This window comes from Protomyctophum bolini (assembly GCF_963924005.1).
Source record: "Protomyctophum bolini genome assembly, chromosome: 16".
Lineage (NCBI taxonomy): Eukaryota > Metazoa > Chordata > Actinopteri > Myctophiformes > Myctophidae > Protomyctophum > Protomyctophum bolini.
In genome coordinates this window covers 6170033-6195432 of record NC_137877.1, presented here as the reverse complement: position 1 = coordinate 6195432, position 25400 = coordinate 6170033, and the positions used below count along the sequence as shown (strand labels likewise).

Genomic DNA, 25400 nt, shown 5'->3' with positions numbered 1-25400 from the left:
AGGTATATTGGAACTTTAAGTGTCAACTCAAGAACGGTCCGACCGCGTGTCACGTTCTCCAATCTCTCCAACAACCTTTCATTGCATCATAGGCCTACTGGCCCTACTCAATTCTGAAACTAGTCTTAGTGACAACATTGTGCAAAAGAGTGCGTTCTATTATCAAGCAAGCTTTTATGGACAACCCTTACGTCACGAGAGAGCAAGCGATAGCGCGCGCGAGAGAGAGTGAGCAATAGGCTATGGTGCTATAAAAAAGACTAGAAACCATATTATTCCAAGTTTGAGTCCTCATACATATTGGTAATGTGCCCTTTATTGAGTCACAGTGATACATTCACTAATAATCAATGTGTAAGGAGTATCATTCCAAGGGATATTGTTTCCCAACCTGCAACAGTTTTCTATTGGAATAATTTGAGTGGAAAAACACTCTTGCCAAGAATATGTCTCATTAAAAGGATCCCTCATGAGTCATGACTCATGACTCATGAGGGATCCCCCCATGTCTTATGGATGTCTTATTAATGAGTCATGACTATAAAGACAAATATGCCTTAAAACATACTTGCCCTCTACAACTAAAATAAAATAATAAAAACACCTTAAATATTAAGAATCTTTCACTCAATTGACCATTTGCAGACCGCGGCCATGCATGTTTCCATCAGAGTTTGGAAGCACTCGTTTTCTGTAAAGCAATGTCCTGCTGCCTCTTGCATTATCTGCTAAATTCTGCTAATTCAAAACAGGTGGTATAGAGTGATATCTAACGAGCACTTCCAAACTCCAGCACTTAGAAAAATAATCACCTGCAAGGACACTCACACATATAACATGTGGATTTTTATGAAACAAACAAACACTTTGAGGATAGAAAGAGAATAATTCAATTAAGCTTTCAGTGCGCAGCTGCAAATTTGAGTTTCATGTGGTTTAATACAATCAGATAGGACTTTTCTGTTTGGATGAATGGGCTGCCATTGGAAGTGGCACCTAGGTATATAGCACCTTGCCATTAACTTATATGGTACTGTAAGATGGCCGCGGTCTGCATATGGAGAATAGGAACTGCTCCTGTTGCAAGTTGATGATGTCATATGCCCAATTATGGTCTAGCCCAGTGGTTCCCAAACTGTGGTGCGTGTACCCCTTGTGGTGCGTGAGTACCTTCTGGGGTTGCACGACATGAAATGTCTAATGGTGGTGCTATGGTTTTATTTTAAATATATTAACATATTATGCCAATATATGGAAACTATATAGCATATAGCCTATATGCTGCATATATTATGCCATATTCAGGTTAATATATGCATGTGGATAAAAAGGAAATATATGTCCTATATTCCATGTGTGTGTGTGTGTGTGTGGGGGGGGGGTGCATCAGCTAGGTCGGGAGGTAACAGGGGGTGCATGGCCAAAAAGGTTTGGGAACCGCTGGATAGCCCTATATGGAATGCATTATGCTATAAAAACAACATAATACTTCCTAAGGTTAATATGAGCATCAAAGCAATATTGTAAATACTTTTTATTAGCATGTGCATTCCATATATTCCATAGGGCTGGACCACACATTGATATATGACATCATCAACTTGCGACAGGAGCAGTTTTTGCGAACGCAGTGATTGCGAACGCAGTGAGCACTTACTATGAGACCTAGCAGATCATGTCTGTGTGTGTGTGTGTGTGTGTGTGCGTGTGTGTGTGTGTGTGTGTGTGTGTGTGTGTGTGTGTGTGTGTGTGTGTGTGTGTGTGTGTCTGTCTGTGTGTCTGTCTGTCTGTCCCGCTATCCAAATATGGAGTGTGTTGCATCAGCAATCACTCAGCTCCATATATGGGCACAAAAGGGGCCAGGTCCACTCAGCTCCATATATGGGCACAAAAGGGGCCAGGTCCACATATACAGTAACAGCGGGACAGACACACAGACAGACAGACAGACAGACATGATCTGCAGGGTCTCAGCTGCGTTCGCTTCCCGCGTTTGCGCGTCTTACTGGTATTGAGTGAAAGATTATTTATTTATGACTTTGAAATTATAGAGGGCATGTATAATGTTTTAAGTCTTTAAGACAGCTTGTCTTATTAGCCAGGGATCCTTTTAACTTATACACCTAAGGTAGAGAGGTTACTTTCAAATTAGGCTATATCCTGTCAAGACCAATCTTATAAAATATACTATTGATTGTTGAAATGTTGATGAAACAATATAGTCTATACTTGCCAGCCCATAGAGCCCCATTGTGAACCCAGACATGTTGAGTACACTATATGGCCGTTTTTTGAGCAAAACGAACCCCCGAAATGTTGATGTTTTTTCCTTGTTAATGATATGGTCACATATTATGCCAATGATGAAATTTGCAACATATGCAAGTTAGCATCCGGCAGTTTGTATACATGCTGGGGACCCATACTCAACATTTCTATCTTATTTATTTTGGGATTGTATACTATATGGGTTGATCTTAATGATTCCATAAGTTCCTAAATTTAGTCCCCCCCCACCCCCTTTTCCCCTTACTCTATATTTCTTTATATGATGATTTCCTGTTTTTTGTTATAGAAGTGTATATTTGTATGTCTCAAAATGTTCTGATGAATTGAAAATGGTGGACCCTGACCCAAGTGTAATGCTTTATCATCGTCCACAAACAGTAACAGTTTTTGTATTGCCCATTACGCATACTGTTATTTTTCAATCAATCAATCAAATTAAAAAAAGTTTGTAATAACTTTGTTAAATAACATTCTGCATTCATAGGAATTATCTAACGACTTACTATTCAGAGATAAAACTACACTGAGGACTACTAATCAATAGGCGTAGCTACAGTATGCACACACACACACACACACACACACACACACACACACACACACACATTAAAAGCAAAGAGAAATTACATACATCAAATGCTATTGCCTTTGTGTGTGGATCAAGCATTTAAAAAGAGCTCAGAAGGCGTGATATTGGAATTGGCATAGCTTGCAGCTTGTAAGCCCAAGCCAGAGGAACTCAGGCACTCAGCCAAGCCAAATTCATACTGTATTTCAAAGTACTTGTTACAGGAAAGCCTTCTCGTAATTTTTCCTTTGTTTTCCCTCTTCCTCTGAATCGTCTTCTTAATTTGATCTTTTGTCTAAAAATAGTATATAGGGATGGCTGGTATCAATGGGCTAGTGGGGCTAAGCCCTCCCTATCTTTTGGAGTAAAGATGAGAGAAATTATTATTAAAGTGTTTTAGAAGAGATACTTTTATATGCTGATAGCATCAAATAGATGCAACATAAAATAGTTACAGGAAAGACACAATGTCAAAATGGGCTGATTTATTACAGGGGAAAAACATGTTTCAACTTTAGAGAGATTTCACTGTGCACAGGACTGAATGAATGCCATTTCAACTTTAGAGCGATTCCACTACACAGGACTGAATGAATGCCATTTCAACTTTAGAGAGATTCCACTACACGGCTGAATGAATGCCATTTCAACTTTAGAGAGATTTCACTACATATAGGACTGAATGAATGCCATTTCAACTTTAGAGAGATTCCACTACACAGGGCTGAATGAATGGCATTTCAACTTTAGAGAGATTTCACTACATATAGGACTGAATGAATGCCATTTCAACTTTAGAGAGATTCCACTACACAGGGCTGAATGAATGGCATTTCAACTTTAGAGAGATTCCACTACACGGGACGGAATTAATGCACTGACGTTTATTACGAGAAGGGGATTACATTGAGAATGAATCAATGAATGAATGGAACATGATAAAGTCGAGAATGAATGCAGTCGTATTGGCATGACGTCAGGTGCTTTGGCGCAGGCCCCAGCGGAGGCTCTGATAGGGAGCCTCGAATCGGATCCTGCCTGATGGAAGGCAGGGGCTCCGGAGCCCTCCCTGTGGGGTCGTCCACGGTCCTGGTGGTGCCTGCTGCTGGGCGGTGGCGGGGAGGTGGCGGGTTGACCTGAACGGAAGGCATACTGTAGGTGAGACAAGGAAGTAGGAGGCACCCTTTTAAGGGGCCCAGACGTGAGATGCGCTGACCTGGTTGGAGCAGGGCCGAGGGTCGATTAGGGGAACTGAGTTGGGTGGTGGCTGTTCATTCCACCTCTCAGTTGAACTTTCGTTTATAACTTACATTTTTTTCCCTTCGTTTGGTATACTTTATTATATTTACAGTTTGCTAATAAACACAGTGGTACGATTTCAGTTCACAACGAACACATGATTCACTCATGACTTGTTTCAGCTGTTTCAATTAATTTCAGCATGATCAATGATCAACAGTAATGAATGAATGTCTATTGTGGCGTAATTGTGGCGGTCACTTATTCACGTACCATTCATTGCATGAGGAAGGTGTTTTAAGAACTCCACGACATCATGAAAAGTAGACAGTGTCCTTTTTGCTTTGCCATGTCAACCAACATGTCACGATGCAGTGTCAGCATGACACTGTCAATTTCTAAATCCTTCCCATAGAACTGCACTATATGCTTTTGCAGTCGTCCTTCCCTACAAGAAAGTAATCTGCATCTTGCTTGTGCTTGCTTGTTTGTGCACCGTTGCCGAAGCACTAAGGCCCAATTCCAATATGCTCCCTTGCTGACTCAATGAGCCCTCACTGACTTAGGTGTGCGTTCATGTGAAGTCTGCGAGGGCTTGTGGGCTGTCCCATTTGAAATCGGTAAGTCAGTCAGTGTTTACACACTTGGGCAGACAGGCGCGGACGTTTTCCGCTGTCTGCTGGCGTCTTTTCCGGGTTTTTAGACAGCTGGTGGATGGAAAAGAAGGATACTAAGATACTATATATTGAATAATAATAATAAGGGAAACATGATGAGAAATGACTAATGAGCAAAGTAAAAGAATATGGAAATGCAATTTATAATCAATACTATTACAACCCCTATCACACAGGTTGCGGCGGTGGCTCAGGGGTAGAGTGGCTGGATGGCAACCAGTTCAAACCCGTGCTCCCCCATGAGCCACCGTCAAAGTGTCCTTGAGCAAGACACTGAACCCCTAATTGCTCCCGATGTGCTAGTTGGTGCCTTGCATGGTCTCTCCGCTGTCATGTGTGTGTGAATGTGTGAATGTAATGCACAATCTCTGTAAAGCGCCTTGGATAAAGGTGCTATATAAATGCACCATTTATACACAGGAAAGTGTATTTACAAAACTAATAATAAAAAGATCAGCTTAAATACTAAGACATAATATTAATAGGCTAAGCAGAGATGGACATGAAAACTTGCATATTTCTGTATTCTGGGTTATCTAATGCTAAAATCTGCTGATGCCTGCCTGATGTATGACTATATGCAGTTTTGTTTTGTGAAGTTACTCTTCAAATAGGGTAGGCATAATGAAGCCTCGGCTTCACCCTACACCTTTTTGGTTACATATATGTTTAAAGCACTGGCTGTGAATAAGGACAGTTCTTTTTAAGTGTCATGAATGGCGGCGGACGCATCTTCTCATCTTCAAAGTGCTGTGAGTGCTGTCCCATTCCTTTTACAACAATTTGGAGCCCTTGCAGCCTCTCACGCTCAAGCACTAAAGTCAATGAGGCTTCAGAGCTCAGGGCTTGAGGGAGGCAATTGAAATTGGGCCTCAATTTGCAGTTCTGATGCTGTGTCCATGATGCATGATTTGTGATCGCACTGAAATGGTTGCCACACCACGCCCCCCGAGATGCAGCTAGAGTCCAGACACCGTAGACACGAGACACGTACGTATAATAATAACGTGCATCCTTAAAACTGCTTTATAAATAAAAGTTTGAATTGGATAGAGATGGCCGTCATGCTTTTGTACGCAAACTTAGAAGTTAATTCCGTTCAGTTCACGGGGCCCTTTAGGCAAAATGTAATTTTTTTAATTATGCATGTGACGTGTCAAACTATAGGGGTTTTCATGATTCTGAATCCATTGCAAGCATTCGTTTTGCACGAAAAAAACTCCTTGAGCTAAATTCGGCCATAGCCACTTGCCCAAATGTGACTTCATCAGTGACGACGGCTATGGCTATGCTTTTTCTTTCTTTTCTTTTCTTTTCTTATGTATATTTGAAAATGTGGCCCATTTGGTATTAAATAGGTCTAGAAATGTGCAGATAACCTATACTTAAACTCTATGTTTGTTTGAGAACTGAGAAATCAATGTTGCACATTAAGCTAATCTAAGGTGACACCCCAAAATAATGTTGTAAGTATATAGGCCTACATATTATCACATTAATACATTGTTATAATTAACTACCATGCATCTACCATGTTAGAGAGCAACATTAACTGCATGTTAATTAATTGTGTAAGTCAAGAGGGCTATAAATAATACAAGTGATTGTAAATCGGTGTCTCTTCTACAAGCGTGTGTGTGTGTGTGTGTGTGTGTGCGCGCGTGTGTGTGTGTGTGTGAGAGAGAGTGTGTGGGTGTGCGTGTGTGTGTGCGTGTGATGTGTGCAGGACCGGTCTATGTGAATGTAAATAGGGAAAATTAAATAACATTGGACATGTTCCCATATTCAACATTATTAATAAATAGTTAAAATAGCTTTTGCCATCACTTTTCAACTCATTCACTCACACACACACGCATTGTCTTGCATGTGGAAAATTACCCAAATTCGTGAGGGTTATGAATGAACCATTGTATACACGGCGATTCGGCGAATGTACACGCAATTTGACAGACGACAGTTTTGCCTAAACAAACGTATACTCGCTCTTAGGAATAAGACAATAATCGATTGAGGTTGGATTTATCGCAGCAGTGATTATTTGCCAAGTAAAAAAAAGTGATGGGGATGTGTCATGCGTGTACCGTTTTGATTATTACAGGCTAGTAGCGGCAGGGCAGGATGCTTAATCGAGCTAGGAATGGTCGCTCGTCTTGTTTGTAGTACCAATACCTCGGCCCAGCAGAGAAGAAACTATACTCTAACGTGCGCGTCTCTCCGTGGATAAGATGAACGTTCGTTTGGTTGCGAGTTACTTTACTACTACAACCCCGGAACTCGCATGTTTTATTGTTTGGTGTGCAAACAATTATGAACGGCAATAAAACACCCAGCTGTCACTGCTAGAGAGCTAGCCGCTAATGTGTTGGTTGTCAGTCGCTCGGCATTGTGGTTTCCGAATGGACTATTGCGTTATCGGACTGCGTTAACGATGACTAATGGGTTGCAGTCAGAGCTCTGCACAGTATAGCTACCGTACCGTCTGTGAACATAATGGCACTTATAAACAAACACTAAGTTGATGGCGAGTTGCTAACGTTAGCACAACAGTGCTGTACTACTACTACTAGCCACCTGATCAGATTGCTACCTGTGTAGCGCTAGCCACGTATGACTGTGACTGCCTCTGTCCACTGTGTTGACGTAGCAGCCGCGGCTAGCTTGCATGTCTTGTCTGCAGCTTGTTGTTGTTGCATTTTTTTTCATTGACTTCATACACTATTATTAATAAATCAAGATAATCTTAAACGGTGACGAATGAACCCTGCCCTGGACATGACTGAGGAGGAGGCGGGTGGTTCTAGACTGTAAATGTAGAGGATGAAGCGGATCGTCTGGATGCTATCAGGATTAAACAGAAGAATGATGAAGCTCCTCGTCGCCCTCGCATTGATTGCCTACATTGCCTGTAAGTATACATTTCGAGAGTGACAGTACGGCCCATTCATGGAGCTTTAACAGTTCAAACCCTCTTAATTGAAAGTCAGTTATGACAGTTGAGCTATTCTGGGGTAATATGATGAGTATACATGACAAACATGGTTATCGAGGGTAGATATAGATTTCACTTTTAATTGGAGATTGTGATAATGTGTGTGTGTGTGTGTGTGTGTGTGTGTGTGTGTGTGTGAACAATATCACAAAGTTTTGAAATGTTTGTATGTTTCTGTAACAGCTCCTTGGCAAAAACGTTTATCCATTTGGGGCCTGTTTATTCCCCTAAATTGTGCCCCTGACCCATGCCCCCATTTGTAAGGGGCACGTGCAATTATGGGATGAGCAGCACAGCTGAGCTGAGTAGGTTGTGTTACAGTGTTCTTCTTTGCCAGTTACAAACGGCTTTTTAAAGTGTGCCCCATGCCCCCATTTGTAAGTGGCATGTGCAATTATGGGATGAGCAGCACAGCTGAGTAGGTTGTGTTACAGTGTTCTTCTTTGCCAGTTACAATCTGCTGATCTACTCTTGTTGTGAGCGTCTAGTACCCCCAGGTGCTCACAATCAGGTGCCTGAATGGCACCTATATATGATATTAGCCGCATTTGGCAACACTAGATTTCCTTATTCTTTTATTTTTTATATATGTTGAATCTGGAGTTGCAACACCAACCATTGACAGCCCATACATCCAAACAGAAAGAAATGTCCTACGTGATTGTATGAATCAACATGAAACTCACCAACATTGCAGCTGTAACGAAAGCTTGAATTATTCTTTCTATCTGCAAAGTTTTTGTTTCACCGTAGACATGTCATGAGTTACTTTCTGTCAATAAATTCCTGCAGGTGATAAATAAGTGTTTGAGTTTGGAAGCGCTCGTTGGAAATCACTCAATGGCCCTGCGTACAACCCGTTTTGAAATCATAATGCAGGAGGCAGCAGCACGTTGCGTTATTGAAAACGAGCGCTTCCAAACTTCAACACTTGGAAAAATGTTCACCTGCACACAGTGCACAGGATTTCTTTACAGAAAGCTGGCCTGGACTGCTGTCCTACTCCTAGCGGTCCGGGCACCTAGGCATGGAAGGCTCCAATGTAGCCTGACGGGTTTGAGTCCCGATCCCGACGGCCTTTGCTGCGTGTCACCCCACCTCTCTATCCTCATTTCACGTCTAACTTACTGTATGTTGTGATATAGCTGCATAAGCATATTGATTGAATGATAACCATGACATGATGATTGTCTACCACTGTATCAGAGTGACTGACTGTACGTACAATATGATACGAGAGGCAAGAGTGTTCCTGCTCATTCTGTTCTTATCATGGATCCATAATCTACTAGGGACGTCATAGATTTACTGTCTTATTGTATTTATATATTACGCCCTGTGTGTGTCATAAACTTCAGAATGCATGGTAACATTGTTGGCAAGTGTTCTCCGCGTCTGCGACTCACAATGGACCACCCAAAGGGATTCTTATTATTATTATATTAAAAAAGAAGTATTTATTGGGCGAACTACTCCTTTACATGTATGTGTGTACACATATACATGTTTGTATACATGTACCTGTATTACTTCTGCAGTCAGGAAAACACAGTCAACCTTAAAGATCTGTAGATTAATTGATTGATTTATTAACAGTTTGCTGAATTACAGTACATTTCAAGCACAAACTCAATTAGGGATGCACCGAAAGGGACATTCTTGGCCGAAACGGAATACCGAATTTAGGAAACAGTTGGCCGAAAACTGAATACCGAATATCCGAATATGATTAATATTATACATCTTTTTTTCCTACAATTGCTGTCATGGCCGTACCTTGAAGCTACCTGATTTATGGCAAAATAAATGGTTATGGCAAAAAACTTTAAAAAAATCACTTATGGGTCCATAAAACATTTATTCAGTCCTTTTGAATGCATTAATTGCATACACTATTCGGTGATATATCTTCTGCCTATTAGGGCCGAAACCGAATAGGCCAAAAATGCATTTTTTGCCATTTTCTGACGAACATTTTCTGCGGCAGAATATTCGGTGCATCACTAGTTAAAATAGTATGTTTATACAGAGTAAGTAAAGAATAAATAATCTCTCAATCACCTGGTAATGACTGTGACACAGTCCTGTATCTGAAAGGTCAGAAGTGCAGTCCTTGCAACCACAATGTTTCCAGCCAGACAGGTCTAGTCCAGAATGCCACTTAAGCACTATATACTTTGTTGTACAACAAATAGCGAAGATAGTTTGTAGATGTTTGGAAAATGTGAAAGATTTAGAAAGCTTTTGCCTATAATGCCATGTTGAAAGTGGTTATCACTTAACATACCTACACCCGCACAGTATAATTGGTATGAACTGAATATCGCTGTTTTAGTATCCCCACCTAACCCATTAAGACCTGAGTTTGATTCTACAAATGTTATGTTATGGTTATGGCTAAACTTAACTTAAATAATAATCACTATTATGGATCCATAAAACATTTATTCAGCTCTTTTGAATGCATTAATTGCATACACTATTTGGTGATATATTTTCTGCCTATTTGGGCTGAAACCGAATAGGCAGAAAATGCATTTTTAGCCATTTTCTGACGAATATTTTCTGCGTCTGAATATTGTGCATCACTAAACTCAATACAAAGACTGTTAACTGTGAGTGGACGACCCAATTAAGCATTACACTTGTTTACAAGAAGGTCCACCTTGTTCAATTCATCAAAACATTTAGAGACGTACAAACGGAACTGACTTGAGTTCTGAGCTAGAGAGAAGGGGTAGGTCACAGATGAGTACAGACAATGCATTTCCTCACTCCTAATTATTGGATGATTCAGGTCTGTCAGACCAGTGGTTTTGTACAAAAGAAATTAACCTAAACATCAAATATTAAGTTCCTCACTAATAACTAAACAGTGTATCTTCCTACCAGCTAAATGAGACGGTCAAATAGAGGTGCATTATTCTGCTGTATTTGTGCTGTACTTTACACTTATACAAATATACTCTTTTAATGGCATTGGAGGATTGCTATAAATCAGTCAGGCTTTTTCCCCCAATCAGTGCTGGAATTTGTGGTTGATTCAATGACATGATGAATGATGGACTATTTCAAAATAATTTTGCAATACAAAGTTCATGTTAAATTGTGCAGACATTCACAAATCGAATGCAAAGTTGCAAACACATTTGAAAGATGCCGCCAATTAATCAGAAGTTTTCACATTTATGTAATCATGAAACATGAAACCTTTGATTCAAATATATCTATTATTTAGTGAGCTGTTACAAGTTTCCAATGCAGTCTCCTCGCTATTTGTCAGGGGTTAGACTAAAGGCCGCTTCAGACGGAGAGCGAGTGACGCAGGCGTTTTCGCCTGGATCAGCGACACGTCTGCTCACGAGGGGCGCGGGATGAGTAGTGTGAAAGCTCTCATTGGAAATGAGTTACCAAGGCGTGTCAGTCGCTCCCCGTCTGAAATGGCCTAAATAATACGTGACAACCAGAACATTGTACCATCTCCGCATCCATCAGGGTCACAGAGGCCATTCAATACATACCATTATGATTTGGCCAGAAAAAGAAATTAGAAAAGACAAAAGATGGTTAAAAAAAAGCATCAATGTTTCAACATTTGTTTCAAAATGTATGTACAGTATTCAATTGAAATCATATGTTTTGGGAGTGCACACAGCCACCTCCTCCAACAAGCCAACATAATAACACAGAATATTACAGAACCTTTCTCTTTTGAATTTAAGAATTTAATTAAAAAATCTTTCTTACTGTATGTGAAATAAAAACAGGGAAAACTATGGTTAAAGGTAGGGTAAGTGATCTTTTTGTGGAAAAGAAACAATTTAAGGATTAGCCATTTCGTTACCTCAATCATTCTGCGCACACAGTGTTTTGTCTCAAATTGGCTTTGAAACAGTGCTCTGAGCTCCTTGTTTTCACATGTACCACTCATTATTGGATATAGATCTATCTATAGATAGATCAGATTATGGTATGAAAATTGTTAATCTGGAATTCCTCCTCTCGCTCTCTCTCGCTCTCTCTTTTCAGTAAAGAAAATGCATTTTCAGGTTGGGGAATCTGGGATACCAATTTTATACTATCAGGATGGACTATCCGATAGAAAACTAATATAGGGTACACAAGGAAATTGGAAGGAAGTGATAAAACAAATAACTTTAGCAGACTCGAAAATGGAACACGTTTAACCCATTCTGACCGGGCACCCATTTTGGTGTTGGCATCATGTTATGCTTTAGCTATTGAAAAATAGCAGATCTACAAGCTCATATCGCGCCACCGAGTGGCGCGATACGAGCTTGTAGGTCTGCTATTTTTGAAAAATTCGAAGAACGACTGACATTTTTAGAATCTGATCTCAGGTCAGAATGGGTTAATCAGACCAGTGTGTGTCCAGTGGAAACCTCGTATGAATCTGATCTCAGGTCAGAATGGGTTAAATTGAAGCCGATAAATGGTCTTTTCTCCTGATGGGCCGATTGCAACATTGTGAAGCAGTTGGCTAAGAAAGAACGGGTCATTATGCAATTCATCATTGCAGATGACACGGGCTCAGAACATGCAGAGAGAAAGAATCATAGAATTATCTATCTATAGTGTTTTTTAAGCTAAAGAAAAACCTTTATAAAAAGGACCGTAATGTATACAATAACGGCATGAAATGTCCTCTTTAACCCATTCTGACCTGAGATCAGATTCATACGAGGTTTCCACTGGACACACACTGGTCTGATTAACCCATTCTGACCTGAGATCAGATTCTGAAAAATGTCAGTCGTTCTTTCGATTTTTCAAAAATAGCAGACCTACAAGCTCGTAGCGCGCCACTCGGTGGCGCGCTATGAGCTTGTAGATCTGCTATTTTTCAATAGCTAAAGCATAACATGATGCTAACACCAAAATGGGTGCCAGGTCAGAATGGGTTAAATAACTAACGATTACTTAGGGGCAGCATGATTTATAGATTATTTGACCTGCTTATATCCAAGTGGCCTCGAGGGCCCATAGCCCTAAAGGCTGAATGGTCATTTGTTGTGTTGATGAACAACGGTTCAGGTTATAGTTCTGGCCTGGTTTCGTGCAGACCCCAGTTGAGTTAGTTATGATGGGCACAGTGGTAATGGGGACAGTTGGGTACCTGTCCTGCATGCATTAGGCTATACATGAATATAAAATTGGACAAGGGAGTTGAATCATACCATGTACAGTATTTGTATGTACTTTTTCTCCCATCCTTCCATATTGTGGTATTTGTTTTGCTTTAGTTTGCTTCCTCATTGACTGATCATGATAAAGAAAACATTGACCATTTAGACTTTTGGATCTAGGTGACATTAGACTAAAGATAAGATATAGAGCGCCGAAGTCCTGACGTCACTCGCTCATCTCCTCGATTCCCCTGGTTCAAGGAAGTAATTCTTGGCGTAATTCTTGGCGTGATCTTAATATCGTCTACTATAAACATTGTGGTCCAAAAATAAACAAGATGTCTCTGCGTTATTGTCAGGGAGGTGTCTGCCAGTCACTCATATATGATATAATGATACAGTCTGTTTCTAGCGAAAATGTAACTAATTCAGTAGCAGTAACAATAGCTTTTTCTCTGTCAGTCGATTCTTCATATCCATATGACTGAAGCGGCCTGGATGATTTGTTTATTTTTCAAACGCAGTTCTTAAATGAGGCCATTTAAAATCCCCCTATGGGGATTACAATGCAAATAAAAAGTACATGAACCCTTGGATTTGCGCCTTCTACCGATTATTGACGTCAGACTTCGGTTCTCTATTGCCAACGATCATGACCAACAACATGTTTTCCTCAATATTGTTTCTTGGTTATAATATTCTTTGCTAATATGCTGTATTATTTGCATAATCAGGGCTTAAAGTTCTCAGTCCAGTGGGGACTGATTTCAGTCCTGAGGATCTCATAGGGGTCATTTAATGAGATCAGTGCAGCTTTGCAAAAAAACCATTTTCAGTCTTGGGATTGTTTTTGGCTTTAAGCCCTGCATAATACAGCATATTAGCTGGGCAACAAATTTGTGTCATACATTGTTTGTCTAAACTTTATCTTGATTGGTTTGTTTCCACTTTGTAGTTCCCCAAGATAATCAAACTGGCGTGTGTTGATACTAGGGATAGACCGATTATCAGCGCTCGGGGCAAAAAACTATTCTGGCCGATATTGGCAGAGTTTTCCTCTCTATGCAACAAGGCATAAATTAGGCCTATGTGCTCCTCTCTGCATCTGGTGCTGTTGAATGGGAGTAGCCCACTAACATGATATATGTGCACTGCGCATATCTGCTTTTTTCAATATACTTCTTATAAATCTTTATGGAAATTCTTAGATTTTCTATTTATTTTTCTTTTGAGAAATTCATAGAAAAAAGGGCTGCTGTGACCCATAAATATCAGCCCGCGAGCCAAGAATGCATCCCCACCCAGTGTGCCTGATGCAGAACATGAAAAAGAGTAGAAACTTAGAAAGGTTCTAATTATAACATCAGTACAGAGCACAGGTAACGTTACAGTCAGATGACGGATTACAGATTGGATGTTACAATTGTTACTGTCTGGTGCTGGGACTCTGGTGCATCGCACATGCCCTGGTGAGAGCAGGAGTGGACCTGGTGAGACGTAGGAGGGGCCCGGACAGGCGACAACCCACAAAGCCTAGTCCTTCCATGCGCCACAAATGTACAGCCCAGCCCTGGCAGAGTAGTTCTGGAGTAGTTCCAACGGATTGTGTGCCCCTGGTTTTTCCCCAGTGGGACTGATCGAGGGTAGCTACTGGGATGTAAGTCGGGACTTGATCACCCCGGCTGGGTCGCTGTTGAGAGACCCGAAACCCTGATGACCTTGGGATACTACATCACTGAGGATACGTCCCAGGTGCATCCATGCGATGTATTTTTAGTTAAAGACGCCATAATGCTATTGTGTGTGGTTGTGTGTGTGTGTGTGTGTCTGTGTTGAGACTTACTGTGAGTGATGGTCCCTGGAGACTTGTTGGCAAAGACAGGGGAGGTCGGGTACTTTATGAGTACCCGTGTGGTGTAGCTGTGGGCATTTATTTACACAACTAGGACATGCATGTATCCTTCCACTTAAACTACTGTGCCTTTTTATTTTTCTGCCCTTTTCTTCTCCTCCTCACTCACTCACTCACTCCCTAAATTGGCTCCCTTGGGACTTAATTAAAGCTGCAATGCCTGAATTTGACGTCCAGGTCAATATCTACAGCTCCTCCAAGGTGGTATCACCTCTTGAGCGATACCCACAGCCACTATACTAGAGGGAGCGAGAACAATGATCTGGTACCACTCACTTTCAAAACAAATATGGGTCAATTCTCCTTCAGCATCCCCCACCCAAGCGTGGAATGCCCTGACCCTGACCCTAAAACAGGCCTGACTTTTTTTTTAATCCACCTTTCAACAGGCCCAACGGAGAGAGGAAATGATCAGCCCACTTCCCTTTCCCCCTCCTTGTGTATATACAGTGTTTTTTTTCCTGTATATTGATTTTGTTTTGTTTTTACCTGTGATGATATATTGATATTGAAGTTCATGTCATGTCTATGAATTGATTGCATTCAAACAACCATAGTTAATAAATGATGTTATCCCAGTTTTTAACAAATTCATTATATTTGTCCTTTCTCTCTTACAGCCGTCTGGGGAACATACACAAACATGAGGTATGGTATCTTCCTTTCTATTTGTATTGTCTTAATGGCTGGATTACACTAAATTGATTTAATCTTCTAATCTTATGCGGTTCTTCTACCTGAGTGAAATTATCAATGAATGCTTTTATCTGTTTAGTCATCATCGTATCCACATTCCTAGTTTATAAATCTTCTGAAAGCACAATTATACACAAAATATCATCACATAATATCAGTCACATAATACCCAGTCACAAATATCACCCAGCCCTATGTTACAAGTTTCGATTAAAAAACAAGTTTTGTTTACTTCTGCCCACCATCATCCCACAGTGTCAGCCAACTCGTGCCTTGGCAGTACTGCAGAGTTCTTCAAATTCTCAGCAATTTTGTCTTCCTCTCCCCTCATTATTAACTTCACACTTGTTTGTAACGTAGGAAGATTCTACAATTGAGCAAGAATGCCGTATGCGTGCGACTTTCAGAGTTCAGCTGGTTACAGGCTTTAGTTCCGACATACCATTGGTCCGACTGTCATTAGAACGACGACGTAACTCAAACCCTAACCTAACCATAACCGCAAGCACGGGGGCAGCGCATGTTCGACCGCAAGTCCGATCGTTGTTTCCGCATGTCGGTCGGTCGGACCTTTGATGTGTCGAATCTGTGTGTGCATCCCGAACGATCCCGTTCAGCTAATGCTGATCATTTCAGCTCTGCTGTGTGTGTGTGTGTGTGTGTGTGTGTGTGTGTCTTTGTGCGGTGATGAATCGTGAGAAGCAGTGGTTCATCTGTTTGATATTACCTGTAAGGGGCTGTTGATCCCACATCATAGTCTGTCTAGGGAGAACAGACAAGAATATGTAATGAGGGCATTGATTGATGATGATTGAGGTATGGCAGATGAGAGGAAGGACGAGGGGTGGAGAGAGAACTGCAACCCAATGTAACAGTAAGCTTCATGTTTTTGGCAGTAGGCTGAAATTATTATAGTTGCTTTGCTGCATGGATTCACAGCGATGATCTATCGACCACAATAAAAGGGGGGGGGGGGGTGGAGGGGGCAAGGGGGTATATGCTACCATCTGGACATAGTTTTTCACCACTATCTATTTTCTCTTCTCGTTTATTCTCTCTGTCCGATGCTCTCATTGCTCTCCCAGATCGATACAGGAACATGGAGAGATGAAGATTGACCAGAGAATTGATGAAGTGAGTTCAAGAGTATCTGTTTTCGATTTCGCCCCTTTTGACCTGGATTTGTTCCCTGATCATTATATGTCAATCCCTGGGGCCTCACAAAACACACAAATGCACGCATGCACACTCTTAGAGTACTATTAGGCAAATGTATCCATTCAGGATGGATGTGTACGCACAGTACAGTATGTCCCATTGATGCTCTTTCTGAGTGGCTGCTCTAGCAGAAATCAAAGTACATAAAGTTCTGCTAAAGCTGGAATTTGTTTGACTTTGAAAGCCAGGGAAAGTGAAAGCATCTTGTTGGAAGACCTGGACCACCCACCGTCACTGTATTGCCCTTTTTTCTTATTGCATATACAATTGAAAAGTCATTTACATAACTGATCATTTGCATGCATGTGTGAACACAGGCAAAGAATATTGGAAAAAGTCGGCTAGCATGTAACCGATCTTTATCACCCTATTAATCATAATTAATGGATCAAAACGGTAGCTTATTGACTGGTGCATTTGCTTATTAAACAAGTCTGTCAGCTATCTGGTTGACCTTAGAGTTCAAAGAGAAATCTATGAAGCTTAATTCAGGCAATTCATGCCTCCTGACATTTCTGTCTCATTGAACGCCGTCGTGTCAAATGTTTTGAAACGCCAGCCCAGTACCATAGACCGTGTACCATACCAATGTACTTTACCCACTCACAGGTCATGGTTTGGTTTTATACCATTCGTGGAACCTACATGTGAATTTCCTAATAGAAAATGGATGGACGGAATAGTGCGTTGTTATTGAAGGCTCCCTTCAGTTGGTTACCCCTGGGCCCTGAACTGAAGCACTGACTCCTTATCCTACCTGGTCCTCTGTCTACTATAAGATAATATACTATTTGTATATTATCTTTGGTGAGAACCACATATAAGCCCTCCCTGGGTTGCTTTTCTCACCTGCACACACTTCTCTTTTATTGATGTTACCTTTTTTGTACTGTTTTTATTGTTGCGAATAAACTAAACTAAAGTAAATTCTTGTCTCACCAATAGGCTGTGGCCCCCCTCAGAGAGAAAATTCATGATCTGGAATTGAGGTTTGTATGCAACATGGCTATACTGTCTGTCTGTCTGTCTGTCTGTCCGTATATAAATTATATACTTAATTAAGTATGTATCTGGAAATGTAGGAAAATGGGCAATGTTTACATTTCCCAGCAGACCAGCTGGATATGTGGATAAAAAAGCAAATTACACCCATCGTCCGTCAGAATACTCAAGAGTTAGTGCTAGTTTTAAATGGAGGGAAGCGGTATAGTGCTTGTTTTGTTTCACTCTCAGCTTAATAAAGAATGGTTCTACATGTAAATCTTTTTACATCAAATGAAAACACGGTTACTTAAAGAGGTTTGGTTGGCCCTCGGTTGCATAGCCTTGGGCAACAATGAATGCTGGGCCATAATTTATCACTTACCCATAGCCTTATTTATAGAATGTATCATTATTATTATTAATAAATGTTGCACAATAGCACGGCCACTTTGTAAGGTTTTGTTTGTCCAAGACCATGCCCCACAATTGAATAGAAATAAGTCGCTGACTTTATGTTTTATCCATTTCTGTGAGAACTGAGAAGTATGTTTTTCTTTGCACCAGCAAAAAAAAATGATACAGGTAGTTCCACTGGGATTTTTAATGGTGTGGCGTGTGGGGAGGTGATGATTGTTCAGCTGCTGTATGGCTTACATGTTCTACGGCCCGATTTAGACTGCAGTCACATCAAGTCAAATCCGATTCAAATCAGATTTTCTTTTGGCCATTCACACTACGTTCTGTGCGTTCAAGCTGATTTTAACAACTCGACCCAAAGCCGCCCTGCGTCGACATATCAACAACAATCTGACATTGCAGATAGGACCGTGTGTCGCCATTCTCTACCATTCCGCGAGAAATGTCCTCATAAACGGCCTTGATTCTGTATACACTTCGAGAAGTTTAGTTTGTACCGAGGCATCCCCCAAAGTGACAGGCGAGCGCCAAAGTCTGACGTAATTTCACATCCTAATTCCAATAACTTTTTCATAATAGTGTCAAATAAGAACTGTGTTCCAAAAATAAACAAATGATCCAGGTGGTTTGACTCATATGGATATAAAGAATCAACTGACTGAGAGAAAACGCTAATGTTACTGCCGCCGAATTATTAATATTTTCGCTAGAAACAGAATATCAAATATGACTGACTGACTGACTGTTGTAACGATACAGAGAAACCTCCCAGTCGCTGAGACAGTTGGTTTATTTTTGGACCACAATTCTTATATGAGACGATTTTACAATGAAACTTCTACGACCCAGCCCAGGGGATGAGCGAGTGACGTCAGGACTTTGGTACAGATTTCACCGTCTGTCCGGAGTGTCCGCTGTAGTGCTGACATAATGAAGTGACACGTGTGTTGCACCATTGTTTTCTCTCTTTTCTGTCCTCGCTCTTGTTTTCTTTCTTTTGCCCTTCGTCTGGTTGTTTTTCACTCTCCTGTTTGTTTACTTAAAATACTCTCGGGTCGCGCTGCAAGTGACGTTTTGCATAGTTTGATATGCGACTTACTTGGGTCACTTCATCTGGTCGTTGCATTTCAGACGGAGACAGATCTCCTCGGATCCGATTTAAATCCGATTTGAAACCACCTCTGAGTCACATTAGAAAAAATCGCATTCCATTTCCATGTGACCTGTCTGCATTTAGACTGAAGCCCTACACACACCGTCTGCGAACACCCCGCGTCAAAACAGCCGCGGCCGTTATTTTCAATGAACCTATCCCACACCGGCGGCGTCCGACGCGCGTTCACGCCTCGCCTGACGCTCCGATACGCCACCGTTCTATTTTCCAGGCGTTGCCGCGTCGCTGCGCTGCGCACCCGGTGTGTGCTGGGCTTTATTTAAGCAAATCGGATTTCTATCTTGAAGTGATACAGATCTGATTCAGGCTACATTCATGCCAGTGTAAATCAGGCCTAACTGTCCAAAGAAAGTTTGGACGGTGTGCTTGGTCAGGCTGGGTGGTGTGTGACATATTTATAGTTCATTCTGACCAGGCTTCTTTCTGCCAGCAGTGAAAGCAGCTGTAGTTTATTTCTCGAGCTGCTGACAGGATTGTGTGCGCCATACTTCTCTATTTCAACGATCATGTCTCTCCTCGTCCATTTGTACCTCGACAACAACGGGCTGGGATGAGTCTGCAGGTTCGGAATCTCCCATGCCCACGTGTACATGAGTGCATACAAAATATTTAGTGTCTGTAAAACCCCTGGATGTAGAACAGTGGTGTGAACGGTTGTCGGCAGACATGCCGATGAGTGCTGCTGAGTGCTGATGCACGTCTCCACGATTGTACTGAAAAGAGTTACAGGTCAAAACGTGAGGTGGCCAGTTATAGCACCACCATGAGGGCCATTGGAAATATGTGGGCTGGATTTGGCCTACTGGGAGTGTGCCTAAAAAGTTTCATCCGATCGGTTCAGCCGTTGATTGTACACACTGACACTCTCCGGCCCGCAGGCTAAATAGAGCCAATTATTATTCTATGCTCATTACTGTACATAGCTTAGTGTCAAATATTGTTTGTTTACAGGGTGGTGTGGGTGGGCTGGCTGGCTGCTGAAGGCCCAGTCGACAAAGCTTGCAGTGTTGAAATATGGTTGTAGACTCTCTGGGTGTTACATAATGGGATGGGATACACGCAAAACCACTTTGAATCAACTCTCAATTCTGCTCTAAGAATAGATGTACAGTTGTACACACAATGCATATTTACCTCTTGTCCGGCACTATAGAAGCCTTCAGCGTGCACTGTGAACAAATCACACGGAAATCTCATTTCACATAAATGGGACATCTCCCAGAGATGAGGTTGGGAGAAAATGATTGAGGGGTGGGGACATACTGATAGAAAAGTAAATGGGATTGCACGCTGCCCCACTCCGTTTAAATAACAATCAGCAGTTTGGAACTGCCACTACTGGCTACAAAGCGTTCCTTTATGGAACCAAATGGGATTTTCATTATTTCTGCACCGTATTGGATTATTAATATGTGATAGATGTACAGCCGTGTGCCGCATTGGCACTTGGATGGTGGAAAGTGTCTCTGTGGGTGGTCTCCACTCCAGCTCTTACAAGTAATGGTGGCCGCTCACTCACCTTGCACACCTGAAGCCTGGTTTCAGTGATTTGACCGTGGGGGGTACGGGTAAGTTGGGAGGGCTAATTTATGTTGACTGCATTTCCACCAAAATGCATTTGACCCCAAAATGCAGTCAACAGCTGTTAATTACTGCACAAGCCAGGACTTTCCAACAACCGCCGATCCCCCCCCATATATGGTCAGGATCTCCATAAATGGGCATAAGACAGGCAGATAATACAGTAGAGAGCTTCATATATGGGCACAAAAGGGACAGTTAAAATGGTTGCTATGACAACTCGTATAACGGGGTTGAGTATGCGTTCCAGATTTTCATTGTTCTCACCTTTTCAAGTAGGCCCGGTGCCTGACGGGCACAGATCTAGTTGGACTCAATGAAAGTCCATTCATCACTGAGCAGCTAGCTGCATTTACAGTTGGCTCTCTAAGAAGTACGGACTTCTCTTTTTTTTTTCTTGCTTATTTTCCCTTGCTGTTTGCTGCAATTATCTGGCGATGTCAACTGTAGTCCTATAACTCCTGTACATTAGAATTACATTACTTACAAGACTGTAGTTTGTTTAACACTCTTGAGTGCTGTGTGCTTTGTGTAAAGCATTATGGCCCTCATTTATCAATTGAGTGTAAAATCTGCCCCAGATTAGAGTGTAGGTTTCGTAGTACACTCACGTCGCCACGGCAAACAGCTGATCCTTCCTTAATTTCGTTCCGACGTTTGTAAATGTGACGGCTGAAATGTATCTGGCACGCCCTATTAAAACAAGCCTCGCCCTCGATTTTGCGACATTAACAACTGCAGTACGACCTTGGAAACCATAGTTACATGACGAAAAAATGAAATAAAAAAGTTTCCCCCGTTGCTGCCCGCCGAATCATAACCATATGGATGAAGGCTTGCATGTGTGCTGGTATGTGCTGGCGACGCACGCCGCGGTCCTGTGACGTGAAGTCCTCCCGACTCCCGAAAATGATCTCGCTTTTATCTGAATGACTGTCAAAGCACTTATTTAAATGGTGAATGATTAAGCCCCTTACGCCTTATATAGCCTACAATTGCAAATGGGCAAGCTGTAAGCTTGTCATTGTCACTTGGAAATAAAGGCGTGCAGTCCATTTATGCCTAATATATTTTTTATAATATCACAGTGATTTATATTCAATATTCCCCTGGGGAAGTGGAACTCTCTCGTCGCTATAGATTCGTCCGGGGCGGGGGGGGGGGGGTTACCTATAGAGGAGGAGAAATACAGACTTTTAATATGACGTTCATATTAATATGGATATGCCTGGTGTGAGAGGATGTGTGAGGTATCGCTTACTGCCGAGCATGCCCGAACTGTCCCTCTCAGTAGTCGGTGGGGAAATGAGCGCAGAAGCAGACAGTCCTTCCCTGGAAGGTGGCGTAGGCGTGTACACTTGGGCTTGAGTAGGCGGGGTAGTACGTCTGTTGACTGACGAGGCCGAGTAGGCGTGTTCTTCTTGGCTGCGTTCTGCCTCCTCCCCACTGGCTGTCTGGGCTACTAATATGCTCACCTGGCGGCTGGTTGCCTAGCGACACCCCACAATGTATATACATACAGTTCTATATTAACATTTTAGGAGTGAATACATAATGCTTAGATGCCTGTGACAGCATGTCAGCTGGTCAAACAATGCTGCTCCGCTTGTGTACGACAGAAAAATAGCTGAGGACAAAGCCTACGACAGCTCCCGACCTAACGTGAATTTTGTCCTGGCTCACGTTCAAGTTCAAGGTTTTGCGGAAATGATAAATGCCGGAAATTGCGGGAATTCCGGCGTGCACCCATATTTTGGCGCACGCCTCTTTGGTAAATGAGGGCCTATGTGTCTGTCTGTGCTAAGCTAATGAATGCCTGTTGTGTTGTCAATTTGTCACCGAAGCAAGTAAATCAGGCTTGAAGTGCATGGGAAGTAGTAATTTGTTCACCTTTCTGTTCATTCCTAGAGCATTCCTCATGAAATGGCATTGTAAGAAAATGTTCTGAATGTACTAATGCTGTCATTTCAAATAATGGTTTTCATTACTGATTCTTATGTCTTTAACTAGGTCTATGTCTTTCTCCTAAGTGTCCTTCATTTAACAATTAATCTCTATTCTTACAGTTTTTCTCAGAAATACCCTCCTGTGAAATTCCTGTCGGAAAAGGATCGGAAAAGGATTTTGGTACGTGAGATGATAGCACCACATGCACACGCATAGCCGCTTTCAAGTAGTCACTTGTCTTGTAGCAATTATCGTTTACTCAGTAATCCTCTTGAACATCACTTTGAATTGACTCAACATTCATATTTTTGCATCTATAGTTTTTTTTTCTTCCATTTTTCACAATTCTCACACTCCACTAATCTTTGGCTTGCTGCTTCTCTCGTCTTGCACCCCTCTTGGCCTCAACTAAGTCAGTACCTGCTTAGTCATCCAATAACATTTCCAATTACTTTTTCACAGTGTGACACCATTCTATCTGTCGTGTAGAACAGAATTGTCCCCTGTATGTAATGCAGATTTCATGTATGTATGTCAATGACGCCTAGGAGGTACCGGGGAGGAGGAGGAGGAGGGGGGGATGCATATGCGTGTGAGAGATCAATGCATTTATATTTTGTGTCAATGTTTCCACTACACACGGCTTCAGCAGCAGTGGCGCTGCAAAAGACCACTGTCATTGTCAGCAAGATAGAAGGCGTAACTATAGCCAAACAATTCAAACCCCCACAACCAGGTTAATGTGATTCGTAACAATAACTCCTCCTATACTGTGTACTTCAAAGTGTTGCAAATGTCATTCTGCACATTGAGATTTGTCGGAATAATATCGGCTCTCAACGGAGCCTCGAGTAGGGTCAGTAAGAGCAATCAATCCACAGGGAGCAGAGATTAAAGTAGGAGGGTGCATTTTGCATCCCAAAACGTCGTTTATAGTTAAGGGATGCAATAAAACAACGACCTCTGCATCCACGGGATGCACTACTGTACAGTTTTTTTTATATTATAGTTTATTTTGATAGCTTTAGTTATTTCTTCTTCTGTTTTCTACATGAATATAACCACATTATAACCATATAAAATGAAATGGGAGTTAAATGCTGCAAATTGTAAAAAATGGCAAAATATGACTCCTATAAACGTCGTTGAAGTGGGACTCATAAAATGTCCCTGGGACTCATCTCTAAAAGACCATCCCTGCATCCCGGGACTCATTACATTGAAAACCTATTTGTATCACTGAGGGAGGAGTCGGGCATGTTGTGTTTCATCACCAAAGATATTTATTATTTCTAACGGTATAATCTTTTTGTCCACTTCTTACACCAGATCACGGGCGGGGCGGGTTTCGTGGGTTCCCACCTGACCGATAAGCTGATGATGGATGGCCACGAGGTGACCGTGGTGGACAACTTTTTCACCGGCAGGAAGAGAAACGTGGAACACTGGATCGGCCACGAGAACTTTGAGCTCATCAATCACGACGTGGTTGAGCCTCTCTATATCGAGGGTGAGGAAAAAAGTCTTTCATTTTACACGATTGGGGGTATTTCCATTAACAAACATTTACCAACTATCTAAATATTCATTTGAAACTCAAGCACACTCACACCATGGGACTATGTTTAGAGTACCAATAGGGGGTGCTGTTGCACCACTCGCTTCAGACTGGTCTGATTTTTTTTTTTAAATTTCACTTCCGGTTCACTGGTTTGTTTTGATTCTCTGCCCAGCCTGGGAGGGGTGGTGTCATTACCGTGGGGGACTTGTTGTATGACTGAGCGTCCCGGGTGGGTGGTGTTTCCGTATTGTTAAAAATCCCAAATATCAACGTGATATGGGTTAGGAGAGGTGGAATTTCTGTGTGTTTTGTATTTTGATTTATATATATAATATAATATAATATATATATATATTCAAGGTCTCACTCTCAACAACCCGGTTAAAGTTCCAACAGATAGCACCTAGGTGGCGCTATAAACGAGATCTGTAGAGTGCGCCCCCCCGCACATGCACGCGCAAAGTTTTAGGACATCTGGCGCGGTTTTGGTACGGTTCTACACCCATCTGTCCTCGTGGAGGATTTAATACATTTTATTAACTTACTTATTTTTTGTTGAGTCCATTTTGCTTGGAGTTGGAGTCATGCCTGGTAAATAAATATGCACTGTCTGCAGAGCCTTAAGTTTACTTGGGGAAATCCAATCAAATGTTGTTGTTTATCTTTTTTCCCCTGGGCCGGAAGGAAGGGTCGGCCGGAAGGGTCGGCTGTTGAAGCCATTCCAACAAGATTAATAATATGATGGCGCTTTTCACCGAAGCAAATGAAAAATGCAGGATTTCGATTTCCCCACATAGATACAATCTAATCTAGTCTCTCTATGTATTGTTCACAAGTATATTCCCCTAATTATTCAATGGCACACTTCCATTTGTGCCTTCCAGTTATAACAATAACCTTTACTTTTCATAGATCTGTGATGAATGGCGTCCCTTTTGAAATGCAAATCCCTGTCATTTCCTGCATGTGAGAAATGGTTGTCATGGCTGTGATTGAAA

At 41.7% G+C, this 25400-nt stretch overlaps 1 protein-coding gene across 2 annotated transcripts in view; it reads left to right on the top strand.

Annotated features, from left to right (window-relative positions):
• The window catches only part of uxs1 (UDP-glucuronate decarboxylase 1), a 60131-nt gene that overhangs the window by 2493 nt on the left and 32238 nt on the right, over positions 1-25400 (top strand). The window contains exons 1-6 of one of the 2 annotated variants that reach the window (XM_080786538.1): positions 6708-7681; positions 15445-15472; positions 16606-16654; positions 17684-17727; positions 22961-23021; positions 24171-24351. In XM_080786538.1, the coding sequence (XP_080642664.1) occupies positions 7594-7681; positions 15445-15472; positions 16606-16654; positions 17684-17727; positions 22961-23021; positions 24171-24351 (451 nt within the window). In that variant the 5' untranslated portion in view covers positions 6708-7593. Of the gene's footprint in view, positions 1-6707; positions 7682-15444; positions 15473-16605; positions 16655-17683; positions 17728-22960; positions 23022-24170; positions 24352-25400 lie in introns of those variants that run through there. The other variant, XM_080786539.1, reaches the window with a different exon arrangement.